Here is a 17752-nt window from a genome sequence, read left to right as displayed (position 1 = left end):
ACCGTCATCTCCTCCATCTGAATCACCCACAGGCATCCTTAGATTTTTAAATCAGGATGCTCAAAACTATCTTTGTCCCTCACCTCCACCTTTATGTACCTCCCAGACCCAGGCCTACCTCGCCTAGGTTAAGAATACAAGTGGAGGCTGGGCGTGGTGGCTCAAGCCTGTAATCCCAGCACTTTGGGAGGCCGAGACCTGCGGATCACGAGGTCAGGAGTTCGAGACCATCCTGGCTAACACGGTGAAACCCCGTCTCTACTAAAAAATACAAAAAGCTAGCCGGGCGAGGTGGCGGGCGCCTGTAGTCCCAGCTACTTGGGAGGCTGAGGCAGGAGAATGGTGTAAACCCGGGAGGCAGAGCTTGCAGTGAGCTGAGATCCGGCCACTGCACTCCAGCCTGGGCGACAGAGTGAGACTCCGTCTCAAAAAAAAAAAGATCGACCTAAGAAACATTAAGCAGACTTTGCTGTTGCTGTCTGCTCCTGCCACGACAGATACGCCTTCTTTTCCTTTTTTTTTTTTGAGATAGGGTCTCACTTTGTCACCCACGCTGGAGTGCAGTGGCACAACCTGCTTGGCTCTAGTGATCCTCCTGCCTAGTCCCCCGGATGGCTGGGACTACAGGCAAGTGCCGCCATGCCCAGCTAATTTTTGTATTTTTTGTAGAGACAGGGTTTCATGATGCTGTCCACACTGATCTGGAACACCTGGATTCAAGTGATCTGCCCTCCTCACCCTCCCAAAGTGCTGGGATTACAAGCGTGCACCACCATGCCCGCACCAGGCTTAATGTACCTTCTTAATGACCTGGAAGGTTGGATTCAAATAGAAAATACTCAGGCTCCTTAGAGTTCTGTGTCAGTAGTTTCAGCAGAGCAGGCCTTCAGCATAGTCCTCTTCCCTTCCCAGCCACAGCACTGTCCATGTGTTGTGAGCTTGAGCACATGTGTGTGGCCTCCTGCCTGCACAGTCTAGGCACAATACATGCCAGCGAGCAGCTGCCCCTTTGACCACCACCTCAAGTGCACCTGCTGGGTGTGGACCTACACTTTTCCAGATGCAGGGGATTCTGGGGCACCTGAGGAGCATGATCCCCTGACCCCAGAAACCTTCTCTCATGGGCATGGGCATGGCTGGGTGAGGGTTGGTGGACAGCGACCACAGATGTCTCAGTCGCTTACCTCGCTTCATGTTTCCTCTTTCTTTTCTTTGCGGTCTTGCTTTTCTGTCAGAAGCCTACTCATCCTTCAGGATATGGCTCTTGTGAGCTTCATCTTCTTTTAATCCTTCCCTTAGTATTTGAAATTAACCCAGCTCCTCCTTGTATTTCAGAAGTGCTTTACTATGATAAAAGGCAAAGTATGTTCTGTGTTCCTGTCTCCTTCCCTCACAAAGTTGCAAATTTCTTAAGAGCAGGATCAGTGTTTTTGCCACCAGTCCTAACATGAAGCCTCACAAATGGGAAGTTCTTGACAAGCGTGGCTTGAATTCACCAAAACTCTGTCTTCATTTTGTGTTGTTGTGGTAACCCTATCAAAACAGGAAATAAAGCTAGTTTAGCATGACTTGTTCATAATTGACTCATGCTGGTTCCCTTTTTTTCCCTAAGCGATCACAAAACATCTGTTAAATAATCTACTCCAGAATTTCATGGACTTCTACGTTTATTGATCAGTACACTTCTGGAATCTGTTTCCCACTCGCCGCAGCACTAGAATGGATCATGTGGCCAAAGAGTCCTGGTTCCTTTTTTTTTTTTTTTTTTAATTGCTTTACTAAGAAATAATTGATATACAAAATATTGTACACATTTAATGTATAAAGTTGGATAAGTTTTAATACATTATATACCTACGAAACCATCAACACAGTCAGGATAAGGAACATACTGATTGCCTCCAAAAGTTACCTCCTTTCCAATTGTAATCTTCTTCCTCCCATTCCCAGGCAACCCTGGGGGAAATCCAAAGTAAACCCAGGATTACTTTGTATTTCCTATAAATGGAAATACGTTTCTTTTGGTCTGGCTTCACTCACCATAATTATTTGAGATGCATCTGTGTTGCATATATCAATAGTTCATTTCCTGTTATTAAATAGCAGGAATCTCATTTCCTTTTATTATCAAATAGCAGGAATCTATCTGTTTTGAGACTTGAGATGGGTGTGCTCACTTCGGACCTTAATATCCTCCCATTCTCCATGAGTTATGGTTCTTAGGATAGAATTCATCTGGGACTTGAGGTTGTGTTCATTTAAGATGACTAGGCAGTCTCAGTATCTTGGGCTCCTCAAGGGAAGAGTATTATTATTTTTTTTATTTTTTTGAGATGGAGTCTAGCTCTGTCGCCCAGGCTAGAGAGCAGTGGCACAGTCTCGGCTCACTGCAGCCTCTGTCTTCTGGGTTCATGCAATTCTCCTGCCTCAGCCTTGCAAGTAGCTGGGATTACAGGCGTGTGCCACCATGCTCGGCTAATTTTTTTTATCTTTAGTGGAGATGGGGTTTCACCATGTTGGCCAGGCTGGTATCAAACTCCTGATCTCATGATACGCCTGCCTTGGCCTTCTAAAGTGCTGGGAGTACAGGTGTGAGCAACCATCCCCGGCCCAGAATATTAATCATAATCTTTGCATCCTAATGTTAGAGTAGTTCTTGATATATAGAAGGTACTAACCCAATGCTGGATAAAAGTTTCCCCCATTATCGGCCAGGTGTGGTGGTTCACGCCTGTAATCCTAGCACTTTGGGAGGCCAAGGCAAGAGGATCACTTGAGTTCAGGAGTTCGAGACCAGCCTGGGCAACATTGTAGAACCCTGCGTCTCCAAAAAAACTTTTTTTAATTAGCCAGGCGTGGTGGTGCTCGCCTGTGGTCCCCGCTACACTGCTACACTACTGGCTACTTGGGAGGTTGGGGCTGCAGTCAGCCATGATTGCGCCAGTACACTCTAGCATCGATGACAGAGTAGCCCATCTCAAAAGAAAGAAATAAAAGGGCCAGGCGCAGCGACTCACGCCTGTAATCCCAGAACTTTGGGAGGCCGAGGTGGGTGTGGGTGGATCGTGAGGTCAGGAGATCGAGACCATCCTGGCCAACATGGTGAAACCCTGTCTCTACTGAAATACAAAAAATTAGCTGGGCATGGTGACGGGTGCCGGTAGTTCCGGCTACTCAGGAGGCTGAGGCAGGAGAATCGCTTGAACCCAAGAGGCAGAGGTTGCAGTGAGCCGAGATTGCACCACTGCACTCCAGCCTGGGCAACAGAGCGAGACTCCATCTCAAAAAAAAAAAATTAACATTTAATATTTTTCCCTCTTTAACGTATCTCATTCCCCCTTAAAAATTTTTTTTTTTACGTGGCATGTGCATGTAGTCCCAACTACTTGGAAGGCTGAGGAAGTGACTTCGGGAATTCAGGACCGGCCTGAGCAGCCTCTCTGTCTCTCATTTTCCCCCCTGAGACGGAGTCTTGCTCTGTCGCCCAGAGCTGGAGTGCAGTGGTGCAATCTTGGCTCACTCAACCTTTGCCTTCTGGGTTCAAGCAGTTATCTTGCCTCAGCCTCCTGAGTAGCTGGGATTACAGGTTCATGCCTCCACGCCCTGCTAATTTTTGTATTTTTAGTGGAGACAGGGTTTCACCATGTTAGCCAGGCTGGTCTCGATCTCCTGACCTCGTACTCCGCCTGCCTCGGCCTCCCAAAGTCCTGGGATTACAGGCGTGAACCACTGTGCCCATCTGAGACTTCATCTCTTTACAAAGAAAAATTGTTTTGGTTAATTATGTGTTTTGGTAAAAAACAAAATTAACCATCTTAACCATTTTTAAGTACACAGTTCAGTAGTGTTAAGTATATTCACATTCTTGCACAACAGATGTGGAACTTTTTCATGTTGGAAAATAAATTGAAAACCTGTACTCTTGAACACATCTCCCCATTTCTCCATCTCCTCAGCCATTTGTAACCACCTTTCTCCTTTCTGATTCTATGAGTTTATTAATAGTCAATACCTCATATAAGTGAAATTATGCAGTATTTGTCTTTTTGTGACTTGTTTATTTCTGTTGATACAATGTCCTCAAGCTTCATCCATGTTATAGCATATGATAGAATGACCTTTTTGGTTTCTCCCCCCACCTTTATTGGGGCATAATTGACAAATAAAAGTTGAATGTATTTACTGTGTTCAATGTGATGTTTTGATATACGTATACCATGCGAAATGATCCCTACAGTAAAGCTAATTAAGATACCCATCACCTCACATAGTTACGTTTGTGTGTGGTGGGGGCAAGAACATTTACATGTTTTTGTTTTTGTTTTTTTTCCTTCGGAGACAGAATTTCACTCTTGTTGCCCGGGCTAGAGTGCAGTGGTGCCATCTCAGCTCACTGTAACCTCCGCCTCTTGAGTTCAAGTGATTCTCCTGACTCAGCCTCTCAAGTAGCCGGGATTACAAGCACCTGCCTCCACGCCTGGCTAACTTTGGTATTTTTTAGTAGAGACAGGGTTTCACCATGTTGGCCAGGCTGGTCTCAAACTTCTGACCTCAGGTTTTCCGCCTGCCGTGGCCTCCCACAGTGCTGGGATTACAGGCGTGAGCCACCGCACACAGCTGATAATAGCCATTCTAATAGCTGTGAGGTGATATGTCATTGTGGTTTTGATTGGCATTTTTCTGATTAGTGATGTTGAGCCTTTTTTCATATACCTGTTGGCCATTTGTATGTCTTATTTTGAGAAATGTCTATTTGGATTCTTTGCCCCCACTCTCTACCACCCCCACCTGCTTTTTTTTCCATTTTTGAGACAGGGTCTCTCTATGTTGCCCAGGCTGGTCTTGAACTCTTGGTCTCAAGCAGTCTTCCTACCTCAGCCTCCTGAATTGCTAGGACTACAAGCAGATGCCACTGCTCCTGGCCTTTGCCCATTTTTAAATATTTTGTTTGTTTCCTGCTGTTGAATTGTTTGAATTTCTTATATATTTTAAATATTAGCCCTTTATCAGATATGTGGTTTGTAAATATTTTCTCCCATTCTGTGCGTTGTCTCTTCACTCTGTTGATTGCTGCTTGTGCTGTGCAGAAGCTTTTTAGTTTGATGCAATTCCATTTGTCTTTTTTTGCTTTTGTTGCCTGTGCTTTGGGGGTCATAACCAAAAAATAATTGCCCAGACCAGTGTCAAGAAGCTTTCCCCCTATATTTTCTTCTAGTAGTTTTTTTGTTTGTTTGTTTGAAATGGAGTCTCGCTGTGTTGCCCAGGCTGGAGTACAGTGGTGCGATCTCAGCTCACTGCAAGCTCTGCCTCCCGGGTTCACACCATTCTCCTGCCTCAGCCTCCTGGGTAGCTAGGACTACAGACACCCTGCCACCACGCCCAGCTAATTTTTTTTTCCTTGTTTGTATTTTTAGTAGAGACAGGGTTTCACCATGTTAGCGAGGATAGTCTTGATCTCCTGACCTTGTGATCCGCACACATTGGCCTCCCAAAGTGCTAGGATTACAGGCATGAGCCACCGCGCCTGGCCTCTTGTAGTAGTTTTATGATTTCAGATTTTACAGTTTTTGTCTTTAATCTGTCTTGATTTGATTTTTGTATAGGGTGTGAAATAAGTATCCGTTTTCTTCTTTTGCAAGTGGATATCCAATTTTCCCAGCCCCATGTATTGAAGAGACTATCCTTTATGTTTCGGCTCTTTATTCTGTTCTGTTTGTCTATTTGTCTGTTTTCATGCCAGTACCATGCTGATTCCCTGCCCCCCACCCAGCTTTATTAAGGTATAATTGACAAATACAAATTAGTATATAAAGCTGAAGTGGAAGTGCTGGAAAAAAAATTAGTATATATTCATGGTGTACAACATGATGTTTTGATATATGTGTATATTGTGAAATGATTAAATCAAGCTATTTAACATATCTGTTATCTCACATACTTTTTGTGGTGGGAATGTTTAAGATCTAATCTTTTAGCAATTTGCAAGTATATAATACCAGTGGCCGTCCCACTTGACGCTGCAGCGCACCGATGCGAGGGCGGCTATCCGTGGTCACGCAGGTGGCCTTCACCCACCTCGGCCTTCGGTGTAGCTGGGACTACTTGGAACTCCTTCTATATTTTGCTGTAGGATAGAGCTGTAGAACTTACTCATCCTGGTTAACTGAAACTTTATACTCTAACAAATTATCTGCACATTTCACCCTATCCCTGCAGTGTCATGCTCTTTTGCTTACTATAGCTTTGTAGTGTATTTTGAAATCAGGTGATATGAAGCCTCCACCTTTGTTCTTGCTCAAGATTGCTATGGCTATATGGGGTCTTTTGTGGTTCTATATATTAATTTAAAGCTTGCATTTTCTGTTTCTCTGAAAAATGGCATTGGAACTTTGATAGGGATTACATTAACTCTGCAGACCACACTGAGTAGTGTAGACAATTAAGAATATTAATTCAGGCCAGGCACAATGGCTCATGCCTGTAATCCTAGCACTTTGGGAGGCTGAGGTGGGAGGATCACTTAAGACCAGGAGTTCAAGACCAGCCTGGATAACATAGCGAGACCCCATCTCTACCAAAAAATTTTTAAATTAAAAACAATTGGCCAGGCGCAGTGGCTCACACCTGTAATCGCAGCACTTTGGGAGGCCGAGGCAGGCAGATCACGAGGTCAGGAGATCGAGACCATACTGGCTAACACGGTGAAACCGTGTCTCTACCAAAAATACAAAAAAAAAAAAAAGAAATTAACCGGACGTGGTGGCGGGTGCCTGTAGTCCCAGCTATTCAGGAGGCTGAGGCGGGAGAATGGCGAGAACCCGGGAGGCAGAGCTTGCAGTGAGCCGAGATGCGCTACTGCACTCCAGCCTGGGTGACAGAGCAAGACTGTGTCTCAAAATAAATAAATAAAAAATAAAAAATATTAGCCAGGCATGGTTTTTGGATGTTGAATTGAATTTCCTTGTTTTTTTTTGTTTGTTTGTTTTTTTAAAGCTCAATAATATTCCACTCTATGTATATGCTACATTTTCTTTATCCATTCATCTGTAGTGGACATTTCGGTTGCTTCCACATCTTGTGTATTGTGCATAATGCTGCAGTGAACATGAACCTGGCAATAGCTCTTGAAGATTCTACTTTGAATTGTTTTGGATATATGCTCAGAAGTGGGATTGCTGGACCATATGGGATTTCTATTTTTAATTTTTTGAGGAATTTCCAAGTGGTTACACCATTTTACACACTCAACAATAGAGTACAAGGTTCGAATTTATCCACATCCTCACACTTACTATTTTCTGTTTATTTGTTTGTTTGTTTTTAATAGTGGCAGTCCTGGCTGGTCGTGGTGGGTAGCTCACACCTGTAATCTCAGCACTTTGGGAGGCCGAGGCAGGCGGGTCACAAGGTCAGGAAATCCTGTAATCCCAGCTGCTTGGGAGGCTGAGGCAGGAGAATCGCATAAACCTGGGAGGCAGAGGTTGCAGTGAGCCGAGATTATGCCACTGCACCCCAGCCTGGTGACAGAGCGAGACTTCATCTCCAAAAAAAAAAAAAAAAAAAGGCGTAACATTGAATACACGTTTCAAAAGAAGACATAAGAAAAGATGGTCATCATTGCGAATCATTAGAGAAATGCAAATCAAAACCACAATGAACTATCACCACACACCCATTAGGACTCCATTAGGACTGCCCCCGCCTTTTTTTTTTTTTTTTTTTGAGACCGAGTCTCGCTCTGTTGCCAGGCTGGAGTGAAGTGGCGTGATTTCAGCTCAGTACAGCCTCCGCCTCCTGGGTTGAAGCGATTCTCCTGCCTCAGCCTCCCGAGTAGCTGGGACTATGGGTGTACACCACTCCACCCAGCTAATTTTTGTATTTTTAGTAGAGACGGGATTTCACAGTTTTGGCCAGGATGGCTCGATCTCCTGACCTCATGATCCACCTGCCTTGGCCTCCCAAAGTGCTGGGATTACAGACGTGAGCCACCGCGCCCAGCCTTCTTTTTTAATGTTCCTTTTTAATGAACCATCTTTTGATTCCTGTGATAAGAGACACATAGCAAAAACCTGTAGTGTGGTGGTAATTAGGGACAAAAGGGGTTGAGCAAAACAAGATACAATTGGTAATGTCAAAGTGATTTTAAAGCATAAACTATTCGTAGACACCTGAAAGTTCATGGTATGCCTTATTTCCCAAGTATCAACAATAAAATATATAAAACAAAACCTATAAATCCAAGGAGAAACTAGCAAGTATGGAGTTGTTATGGAAGAGTGCATCCCTCTTTGTCATCAGTTCTCTGAAAGATAGATTGCATAAACCAAAAAACCAGCAGAATGGTTAAGTGGAGCAGACAGGAACAGACCAAACTCCTTTTTTTCAAGTGGTACCAGATGAAGATGATCTCATGTTTTCTCAATTAAAAGGAGGCAGTTGACCGGGTGTGGTGGCTCGCACCTATAATCCCAGCACTTTGGGAGGCCGAGGTGGGCCGATCACGAGGTCAGGAGATCGAGACCATCCTGGCTAACATGGTGAAACCCTGTCTCTACTAAAAATACAAAAAATTAACCAGGTGTGGTGGCAGGCTCCTGGAGGCTGAGGCAGGAGAATGGCATGAACCCAGGAGGCGGAGCTTGCAGTGAGCCGAGATCGCACCACTGCACTCCAGCCTGGGCGACAGAACGAGGCTCCTTCCCAAAAAATTTTTTAAAAAGCGGGGGGCAGTTATTTCGTCACTGAGTGTTGATACAGTAGAGGGGCACACTGACCATAAGCTCCTCTCTCCAAAAATTTTGTTGGATTATAATTTTGCAGAACAAATTATGGCCACATTTGACTGTTAACACTAGAAATTTATAATATTAGCACTAGAAAATTGTAATGTTGAGTTTAAACCAGTATTTTGTAACTAATCTGTCCTGTCATTGAACTCTTGTTCTATGAGTTGAATTACCAAAATAGAATTTTTATTTCTTTTTTTTTTTTTTTTTTTTTTGAGACGGAGTCTGGCTCTGTCTCCCAGGCTGGAGTGCAGTGGCCGCATCTCAGCTCACTGCAAGCTCCGCCTCCCGGGTTTAGACCATTCTCCTGCCTCAGCCTCCGGAGTAGCTGGGACTACAGGCGCCCGCCACCTCGCCCGGCTAGTTTTTTGTATTTTTAGTAGAGACGGGGTTTCACCGTGTTCGCCAGGATGGTCTCGATCTCCTGACCTCGTGATCCGCCCGTCTCGGCCTCCCAAAGTGCTGGGGTTACAGGCTTGAGCCACCGCGCCTGGCCCTAGAATTTTTATTTCTAAAAATATTCCCAATATTGAATAAGCTTGCTTATTATATATGCTTTTTAATGCTATGTTAAATTATTATTATATATGCTGTTGCATGTCTAGTTGAAAATTACTGGCTTAGAGCCTCATGCACCAAACCAAAGCAAAATAAGATTTGAGTAGTGGTTCTTTTACTTAAGAAAATATATTTCAGAACATTTGGGGCCACCTGTGTACTGTGTGTTAATGGTGTTGTAGAATAATTGGATCCTAGTAAGACAAAGTTCCCCTCTAGAGCATTTTCTTGTCATAGAATCAGATAAATATATCAATAATTCTTTCGATTAGTAGACTGATAAATATTATTATAGAAGCATAAACTTTATTTAGAGACAGAGTCTCACTCTGTTGCCCAGGCTGGAGTGCAGTGGTACAATCTTGGCATACTGCCACCTCCATTTCCCAGGTTCAAGTGATTCTTGTGCCTCAGCCTCCCAAGTAGCTGGGATTACAGGTGTGTGCCACCATGCCTGGCTAATTTTTTTGTATTTTTAGTAGAGGCAGAGTTTCACCATGTCGTCCAGGCTGGTCTCAAAACTCCTGTCCTCTAGTGATCCACCTGCCTCAGCTTCCCAAAGTGCTGGGATTGCAGGCGTGAGCCACTGCACCCGGCCTTAGAAGCATAAACTTTAGAATAAAGTTATTTTACTGTTTTCTATTCTAGCACTTATCCCAAGGAAACAAGAAATGTTGTCTTATTGCCTATCAGTGTTATTTTATTGCTTTGGCCAGTGGGCCAGATGTTGACATTTATTAATATGAAAATTTCTTATACACAAGATTTTAATAGAATGTTTATCATAAAGATAGTAGTAATTCTCAAGATTCAAATTCATAAAATTGAAGGCATAATTTTTATTATTGCTTTTACTTAGAATTCTGGTATATCAGATATAAAGGACAACTTGGAAAGAACTGGGCCCCATGTTACTGCCGCAAATGTGTTTTTCGAATAATACTTTCTAGGTTTTGTTATAAAACTACCCAAGTATCTTGATTCAGTTCCATGGAAGAAATGGTCATATCATTTTGCAAGTGAGAGAAACAAAGTTGATACAAATCATCAAGGTGTTCTCTTGGGTCCATTTTTGTTAGGGATAAAGATGTACGGTTGTCGGTTATTTGAATGTTTCTTCTGTGTCAGAGGAATTTGATACAACAGTAGGAAGGTGTTTTGGAGGCAGAAGTGATTATTCTCACCAGAATGCAGTTGCCGTTTAAGACGATGGGAAATGTAATCGCAGCACTTTGGGAGGCGGAGACGGGCGGATCACGAGGTCAGGAGATCGAGACCATCCTGGCGAACACGGTGAAACCCCGTCTCTACTAAAAAATACAAAAAACTAGCCGGGCGAGGTGGCGGGCGCCTGTAGTCCCAGCTACTCAGGAGGCTGAGGCAGGAGAATGGCGTAAACCCGGGAGGCGGAGCTTGCAGTGAGCTGAGATCCCGCCACTGCACTCCAGCCTGGGTGACAGAGCGAGACTCTGTCTCAAAAAAAAAAAAAAAAAAAGACAATGGGAAAATGCTTGTTTGTGTATTTCTGGGTTTATAAACGCATGTTTCTGGGTTTATGAAAATACACATTCACCCAATTAACAGGCCTAGGTTCTTTCTTAGTTTTGAGAGTCGCTGTATGCTATCTCGTGTCAGTTACATCCATCCTCCCTAGCTTGAGGCCTTTTTGTGGATAATATACATGCTACCTTCACAGGTATGAAACAGGTGTTTACACAGAGTGTTAAAAATATAATACTTTGCCAATTTGCATTCTTCAAATATTCTGAGGGCTGTTTTTAATGCCATCTGTCTTTCTCTTTTAAGCTCTGCTTATGATAATGTCAACAAAGTTCGAGTAGCTATCAAGAAAATCAGCCCCTTTGAGCACCAGACCTACTGTCAGAGAACCCTGCGGGAGATAAAAATCTTACTGCGCTTCAGACATGAGAACATCATTGGAATCAATGACATTATTCGAGCACCAACCATCGAGCAAATGAAAGATGTGTATCCTTTTTAGGCAACTAGCCAATTCCACTGCTTGGTAACCTTGTTGAGTAAATAGAACTTGAAATTTCCTGAACTTAAAGGAAAAGTGCTTTAAACATGCTAAAGGGAAAATCGTAATCTGTTTGCCATTTACTCCCTAAGTCTAGTCATGGAAAATCTTGGTTAACTCCATTTGCAGTCATGTTTTTTTCTGTCCAAGGGATGGTTTGTTGTGATGATGAAAAGGTAAAGGGAAGATCAGTAATAGACTAAGAAAGAGGGTGCCCTGGCTGTCTACCGGGTGAAATCAGGACTGTCCTGATCTTAGAATCAGGTCACTACTTGAGGTCTCAGTTTCCCCACCTTTAAAATGAAGGAACTGGTTGTTATGATCTTTAGGATCAACTGGGCTCTGAAATTATGTAATTAACTATGACCAACATTTAGATATCTGGACTGAACAGGTTTAGAGGATGCTGCCTGGGCAGACTCCATTTGAAAGATAGAGAGGTTAAGTATACTGAAGAGGATCTGCCAGAAGGGAGAGGGTTATACAGCACTCCTACCAGTTTACCCAATTTGTATTCCACCCCTCCAGGGTGCGGGAGCTCGCTGTCTCTAGGCAGCCCTTTCCATTTTTAAACAGCTCTGTTAATAAGTTGTAGTGATATTTGAAGTGAAATGCCTCCTGCCACTACCACCTGTTGGTCCTACTTTACTTTTGCCATGAAAATAAGCCTCTCTCAAATGACAGATTTTAAAATCATGTTTCCTTTGAATCCCATGCTGCGCCGCCTCTAGCATCAATCTGTAAGAAACAGAGAATAGTATTTACACAGAAGAGAGTAAAAAAATGCAGAAATACTGCTAATGAAATAATACTATGATGAAGTTAAAGGCTAAATGCTTTAATAATTTAATTTCTGTTAGAAGGAAAGTAGCCATAGCTGAAGTTTTAGGTAGTTAAATAAGTGACCAGGCAAGAAAGCAAGAGGAGCAAAACACGCACAAACCCCTTCTTAGCATGACTTGCCCATAGTTTTATTTATTTAGGATCTTAACAGTTATGGGAGAGTAAGAAAATAGACTTAGGGTTGGATTTACTAGGAAGAGTATGTTTCTAGACCTGTATTTCTGGAAGTTTTATGTTTGACTTTTGAGGAGCTTGAGAGAGGAGGGGAGCGGCAACAAGAAGAAAAAAGAATAGTGACATTACAGGTTACTGGACCAAACAGAGGAGGGAATGTGTGCTACTTACAGGCCACCAGTATTTCCAACAAACCTTGGAGGGGGTTCTTTGATGGTGGACAATTTAGAGAACAAAGAGGTTGAGACTTGAAGATTGACCAGAATTTCTGTAACAGCCTGTTTCAGATCTCAGTCTAGGCCCATAACTGCATCAGTCAGATGTAATGCCGTAATTCTTGCCATCTCACAGGACCTAAAAGAAGTTAACGACTTCAGATTCCTTCCATGAAAGAAACCAAGTTTTCCTCAGTTTCTTCTTTCCTTTAAGGGCCTCATGGTGTAATAATGGACTGTTTGGGAAGAGAGTCAAGAGAGGATGCATTTTTGTTTTCAACGCTTTGCTAAATATGACCAGCTAATTGGTGTTTTACTTAACCTGTGCAAACAGATATATAGTACAAGACCTCATGGAAACAGATCTTTACAAGCTCTTGAAGACACAACACCTCAGCAACGACCATATCTGCTATTTTCTTTACCAGATCCTCAGAGGGTTAAAATATATCCATTCAGCTAACGTTCTGCACCGTGACCTCAAGCCTTCCAACCTGCTGCTCAACACCACCTGTGATCTCAAGGTCAGCCAGGTTATTAACTATTAAGGTGATATATATTGAAAAACTCTTTCACTGAAGCATAGTTATATTTTCACTATCGTATTTTAAATGTCACCAGAAATGCCCAAAAACATTTTTATGGCAAAAATGCTAGTAGAGTGGTAGTCCTCTTCTTCCTTATTCCATTGCTCCTTTTTCCCCAGAGATACTTTTTTTTTTTTTTAAGACAGAGTCTTAGTATGTTTCCCAGCCTGGTCTGAACTCCTGGGCTCAAGCAGTCCTCTTTTCTCGGCCTCCCAAAGTGCTGGGATTACATACATGGGCCACAGCACCAGGCCAAGATAACTAACTACTGTAACAAATTGGTGCCCAGGGCCGGGTGCGGTGGCTCAAGCCTGTAATCCTAGCACTTTGGGAGGCCGAGACGGGCGGATCATGAGGTCAGGAGATTGAGACCATCCTGGCTAACACAGTGAAACCCCGTCTCTACTAAAAAAATACCAAAAAAAAAAACTAGCCGGGCGAAGTGGCGGGCGCCTGTAGTCCTAGCTACTTGGGAGGCTGAGGCAGGAGAATGGCGTAAACCCGGGAGGCGGAGCTTGCAGTGAGCTGAGATCCGGCCACTGCACTCCAGCCTGGGCGACAGAGCGAGACGCCGTCTCAACAAAAAAAAAAACAAATTGGTGGCCGGTTGCGGTGGCTCACGCCTGTAATCCTAGCACCTTGGGAGGCCGAGGTGGGTGGGTCACCTGAGGTCAGGAGTTTGAGACCAGCCTGGCCAACATAGCGAAACCCCATTTCTACTAAAAATATAAAAATCAGCTGGGCATGGTGGCACTCCCCTGTAATCCCAGCTACGTGGGAACTGAGGCAGGAGAACCCCTTGAACCCGGGAGGCGGAGGTTGCAGGGAGCCAAGATCACACCACTGCACGCCAGCCTGAGTGACAGAGCAAAACTCCGTCCCCAAAAAACAAACAAACAAAAAACAAATTGGTGTATTTTCTCCCAAAGTATTTTCTATGCTCTTACATACGTGTGTACTTTTATACTTTATGTAGGTAAACGGGATCATGTACATTATGTATTAGTTTTAAAATCATCTATTTCGTTGGTAACATTTTTCTTCAATAAATTTTATTCAAAAGATAGCAGCAGAAAACTTAACCTCACTGACTTTAATACCTAATATGGCATTCCAGCTAAATAAGAAAACCCCAAATTCTTTACAGTCCTCAGAGTTCTCCTGAAAATATGCAACATTTACATATTTCTATTTTAATGGGTGTCACAGGTAAACAAGGAGGGAAATTTATGGATATCTTAGATGTGATAGAGCGATGTCAATTTAGTCTAAAAAAATGCACAGGAGTTCAAGAAGACCTAAATAAATGGGAAGATATCCCATGTCCATGGATCATAAGACTTAATACTGTTAAGATGGCAGTATTCTCCAAATTGATCTGCAGATTTAGTGCAATCCCTATCAAAGCCCTAGCTGTTTTTTTTTCTATAGAAATTGACAGGCTGATCCTAAACTTCATATGGAAATTCATATGGAGGAGGAGGACTGATACACTTCCTGATTTCAAAACTTGCTGCGAAACACAGTAATCAAGACAGTGTGCTACTGGCATGAGAATAGACATATAGGCTGGGCGCGGTGGCTCAAGCCTGTAATCCCAGCACTTTGGGAGGCCGAGACGGGCGGATCACGAGGTCAGGAGATCGAGACTATCCTGGCTAACACGGTGAAACCCCGTCTCTACTAAAAATACAAAAAACTAGCCGGGCGAGGTGGCGGGCACCTGTAGTCCCAGCTACTCCGGAGGCTGAGGCAGGAGAATGGTGTAAACCCGGGAGGCGGAGCTTGCAGTGAGCTGAGATGCGGCCACTGCACTCCAGCCCGGGCGACAGAGCAAGACTCCGTCTCAAAAAAAAAAAAAAAAGAGAGAGAATAGACATAGTCAGTGGAATAGAAGTGAGAGTCAGTAAATAAGCCCATATATCTCTGGTCAGCTGAATTTTGACAAGGGTGCTAGGACCCTTCAATGGGGAGAGAATAGTCTTTTCAGCAAACGAATCTGGGCAAACATACAAAAAGATGAAAAAATTAATTCAGAATGGCTGGGTGCAGTGGTTTGTGCCTGTAATCCCAGCATTTTGGGAGGCCAAGGCAGGTGGATTGCCTGAGCTGTGGAGCAAGTCCAGCCTGGGCAACATGGCAAAGCCCCATCTATACCAAAAATACAGAAAAATTAATCTGGGCGTGGTGGCATGTGCCTGTGGTCCGAGCTACTCAGGAGGCTGAGTGGGAGGACTGCTTGAGCCTGGGAGGTGGAAGTTGCAGTGAGCAGAGATTGTGCCACTGCATTCCATCTGGGGTGACAGGGTGAGACCCTGTCTCAAAAGGAAAAAAAAATTCAAAATGGGTTGAAGAACTCAATTTAAAAGCTAAAACTTTAATACTCTTAGAAAACATAGAAATAAATCTTTGCAATCTTATGTTAGGCAAAGCCTCTTAGACATGACACCAAAAGCACAGGCAACAAAAGAAAAAAAGTAAGTGAATTCCATCAAGATTAGAAACTTGTGCTACAAAGCAAACCATCAAAAAAGTGAAAAGGCAAGCCACAGAATGAGAGAAGGTATTTGCAAATCATACATCTGGTAAGAGACTTACAACTAGAATATATGAAGAACTCATAATATAACTCAATAAATGAAAAGGTAAATAGCCTAGTTTAAAAAATGGACAAAGGATCTGAATAGACATTTCTCTAAAGAGATATACAAATGGCCAGTAAGCACATGGAATGGTAGACGCTTGACATCATTAGTCAATAGAAAAATGCAAATCAAAATTACATTGAAATAACTTTATCCTAACTAGGATGGCTGTAATTTAAAAAGTCAGATAATAAGTGTTGGTGAGGATTCCACTCCTTAGTGAAAATTAAAACATGCATCTACGCAAAAACTTGAACACAAATCTTCATAGCGGTATTGTTCACTATAGCCAATAAATAGAAACAATCTAAATGTCCAACTGATGATGAATAAATAAAATGTGGTGGATCCACACAGTAGAAGAGAAAGGAGTGAAGTACTGATAATGCTACAACATGGATGAATCTTGCAAACATTATGTTTGTGAAGGAAGGCAGTCGCAAAGGACACATATTGTATGATTCTGTTTACATGAAATGTCTAGAATAGGCAAATCCATAGAGACAGAAATTAGATTAGTGGATTACTGATTGCCTAGGGCTGGAGGAGTTGGGAGAATAATGAAGGAGGGAATACTAACTCACTAGAATCTCTTTTTGAGGTTATAAAAATATTTTCAAATTGGATGGTGGTAATGGTTGTGTAAGTCCACCATTATAATACTAAAACCATTGAGTTACACACTTTAAATGAGCAAATTGTATGATGTGTGAATTATAGCTTAATAAAGCTGCTTAAGTACATATAGATGTATAGCAATAATCATTTGTTAGATTTCAGTTCGACAGACACTCCTATGAGAAGCCCTGTGAGATATGCCAGACAAGAGAGATGAGGGTCTGCCCTTGAAATCTGAAAACTGATAGATCAGAAATCTGGTAGACAGTAGGTGATTATAATGAGATGTTCTGTAACTGAGATGGAGAAAAAAATGGTGTACAGATGCAAAGGAGAGAGGTGGTTTAGCTCTGGCTGGGACTAGGAGGCAGCAGGGAGAAGGTGGTGTCTGTGCCGGCCCTCGAGGATGGGTAGCTTTTCCTGTGGGAGGGGTATTGTAGGCAGAGGGTACAGAAATAAAATAAGGGAGGGACTACTACCAAAAACACTGAGTCTTCTTCCCTGTGGCTGCAGCATTGGATGAGTAATAGGGAGTCATTGACACTAAGCTGGAAAGGTTGGTTGCAAGTAGATCATGGGGAACCTTCTAGAACTGTGTGTAAAAAGCAGTGGGTTTTGTCATGGTGGGTGAACACAGTGGCCAATGTCCAGTAAGGTGTTGTAGAGGACAGCTTCCTTCATCAGATATTGTGTGGACTGGACTCTGTCACGTCTTAGGATCCTTCTGATACAGGTTTATGTCCTTTCCACATGGGATGGAACCAGCTTCTTTCCCTGGATCAGTGCAACTAAGAGTCAGGTGGGCACAAAACGAATAAAGCTATGTTTAGGATGGCTGTACTGCTTCTTTGACACTTAATGATTTTCTTGAAAATTTGCAGTGAATATTTTTATGTCTCCTCGTGTTTTTTTTTTTTTTTTTTTTTCTTTTGGTTATCATCATAGCCCTGTTATGGCAGATTGTTTTTGTTTTTGGAGAGACATTCTCAATCAATATATTAAGCATATAACATTTCTGGGAAGAATTGGCTCTTATTTTTGCTTGAAAGTGTTCATCCTTAAGAATAAAACAAACAGAACCAGACTACTTTCTCTGTTTTCTCTTCCCAGTTTATGGACTTGTCTTTAAGGCCGTTCTATTCACCTGCTCACACTCACACACACATGAGTTGTTGGCCATGGCATAATTCAAACATCGTCTTGAATACCCAAGTTAACACAAGGAATCAGAAGCATAACATTATATTTTGAATATTTAAAGTGGTACAATTCACTATTTTATTTT

General features: G+C 42.7%; 1 protein-coding gene across 1 annotated transcript in view; it reads left to right on the top strand.

The window, feature by feature from the left end:
- MAPK1 (mitogen-activated protein kinase 1) overlaps positions 1-17752 on the top strand; it is a 112411-nt gene that overhangs the window by 49795 nt on the left and 44864 nt on the right. Inside the window, exons 2-3 of the mRNA XM_023197972.2 lie at positions 11151-11333; positions 12952-13141. Of these exons, the coding sequence (XP_023053740.1) occupies positions 11151-11333; positions 12952-13141 (373 nt within the window). The remainder of the gene's footprint in view (positions 1-11150; positions 11334-12951; positions 13142-17752) is intronic.

This window comes from Piliocolobus tephrosceles, chromosome 19 (genome assembly GCF_002776525.5).
Source record: "Piliocolobus tephrosceles isolate RC106 chromosome 19, ASM277652v3, whole genome shotgun sequence".
NCBI lineage: Eukaryota > Metazoa > Chordata > Mammalia > Primates > Cercopithecidae > Piliocolobus > Piliocolobus tephrosceles.
This window is presented reverse-complemented; position numbering and strand designations above follow the sequence as displayed.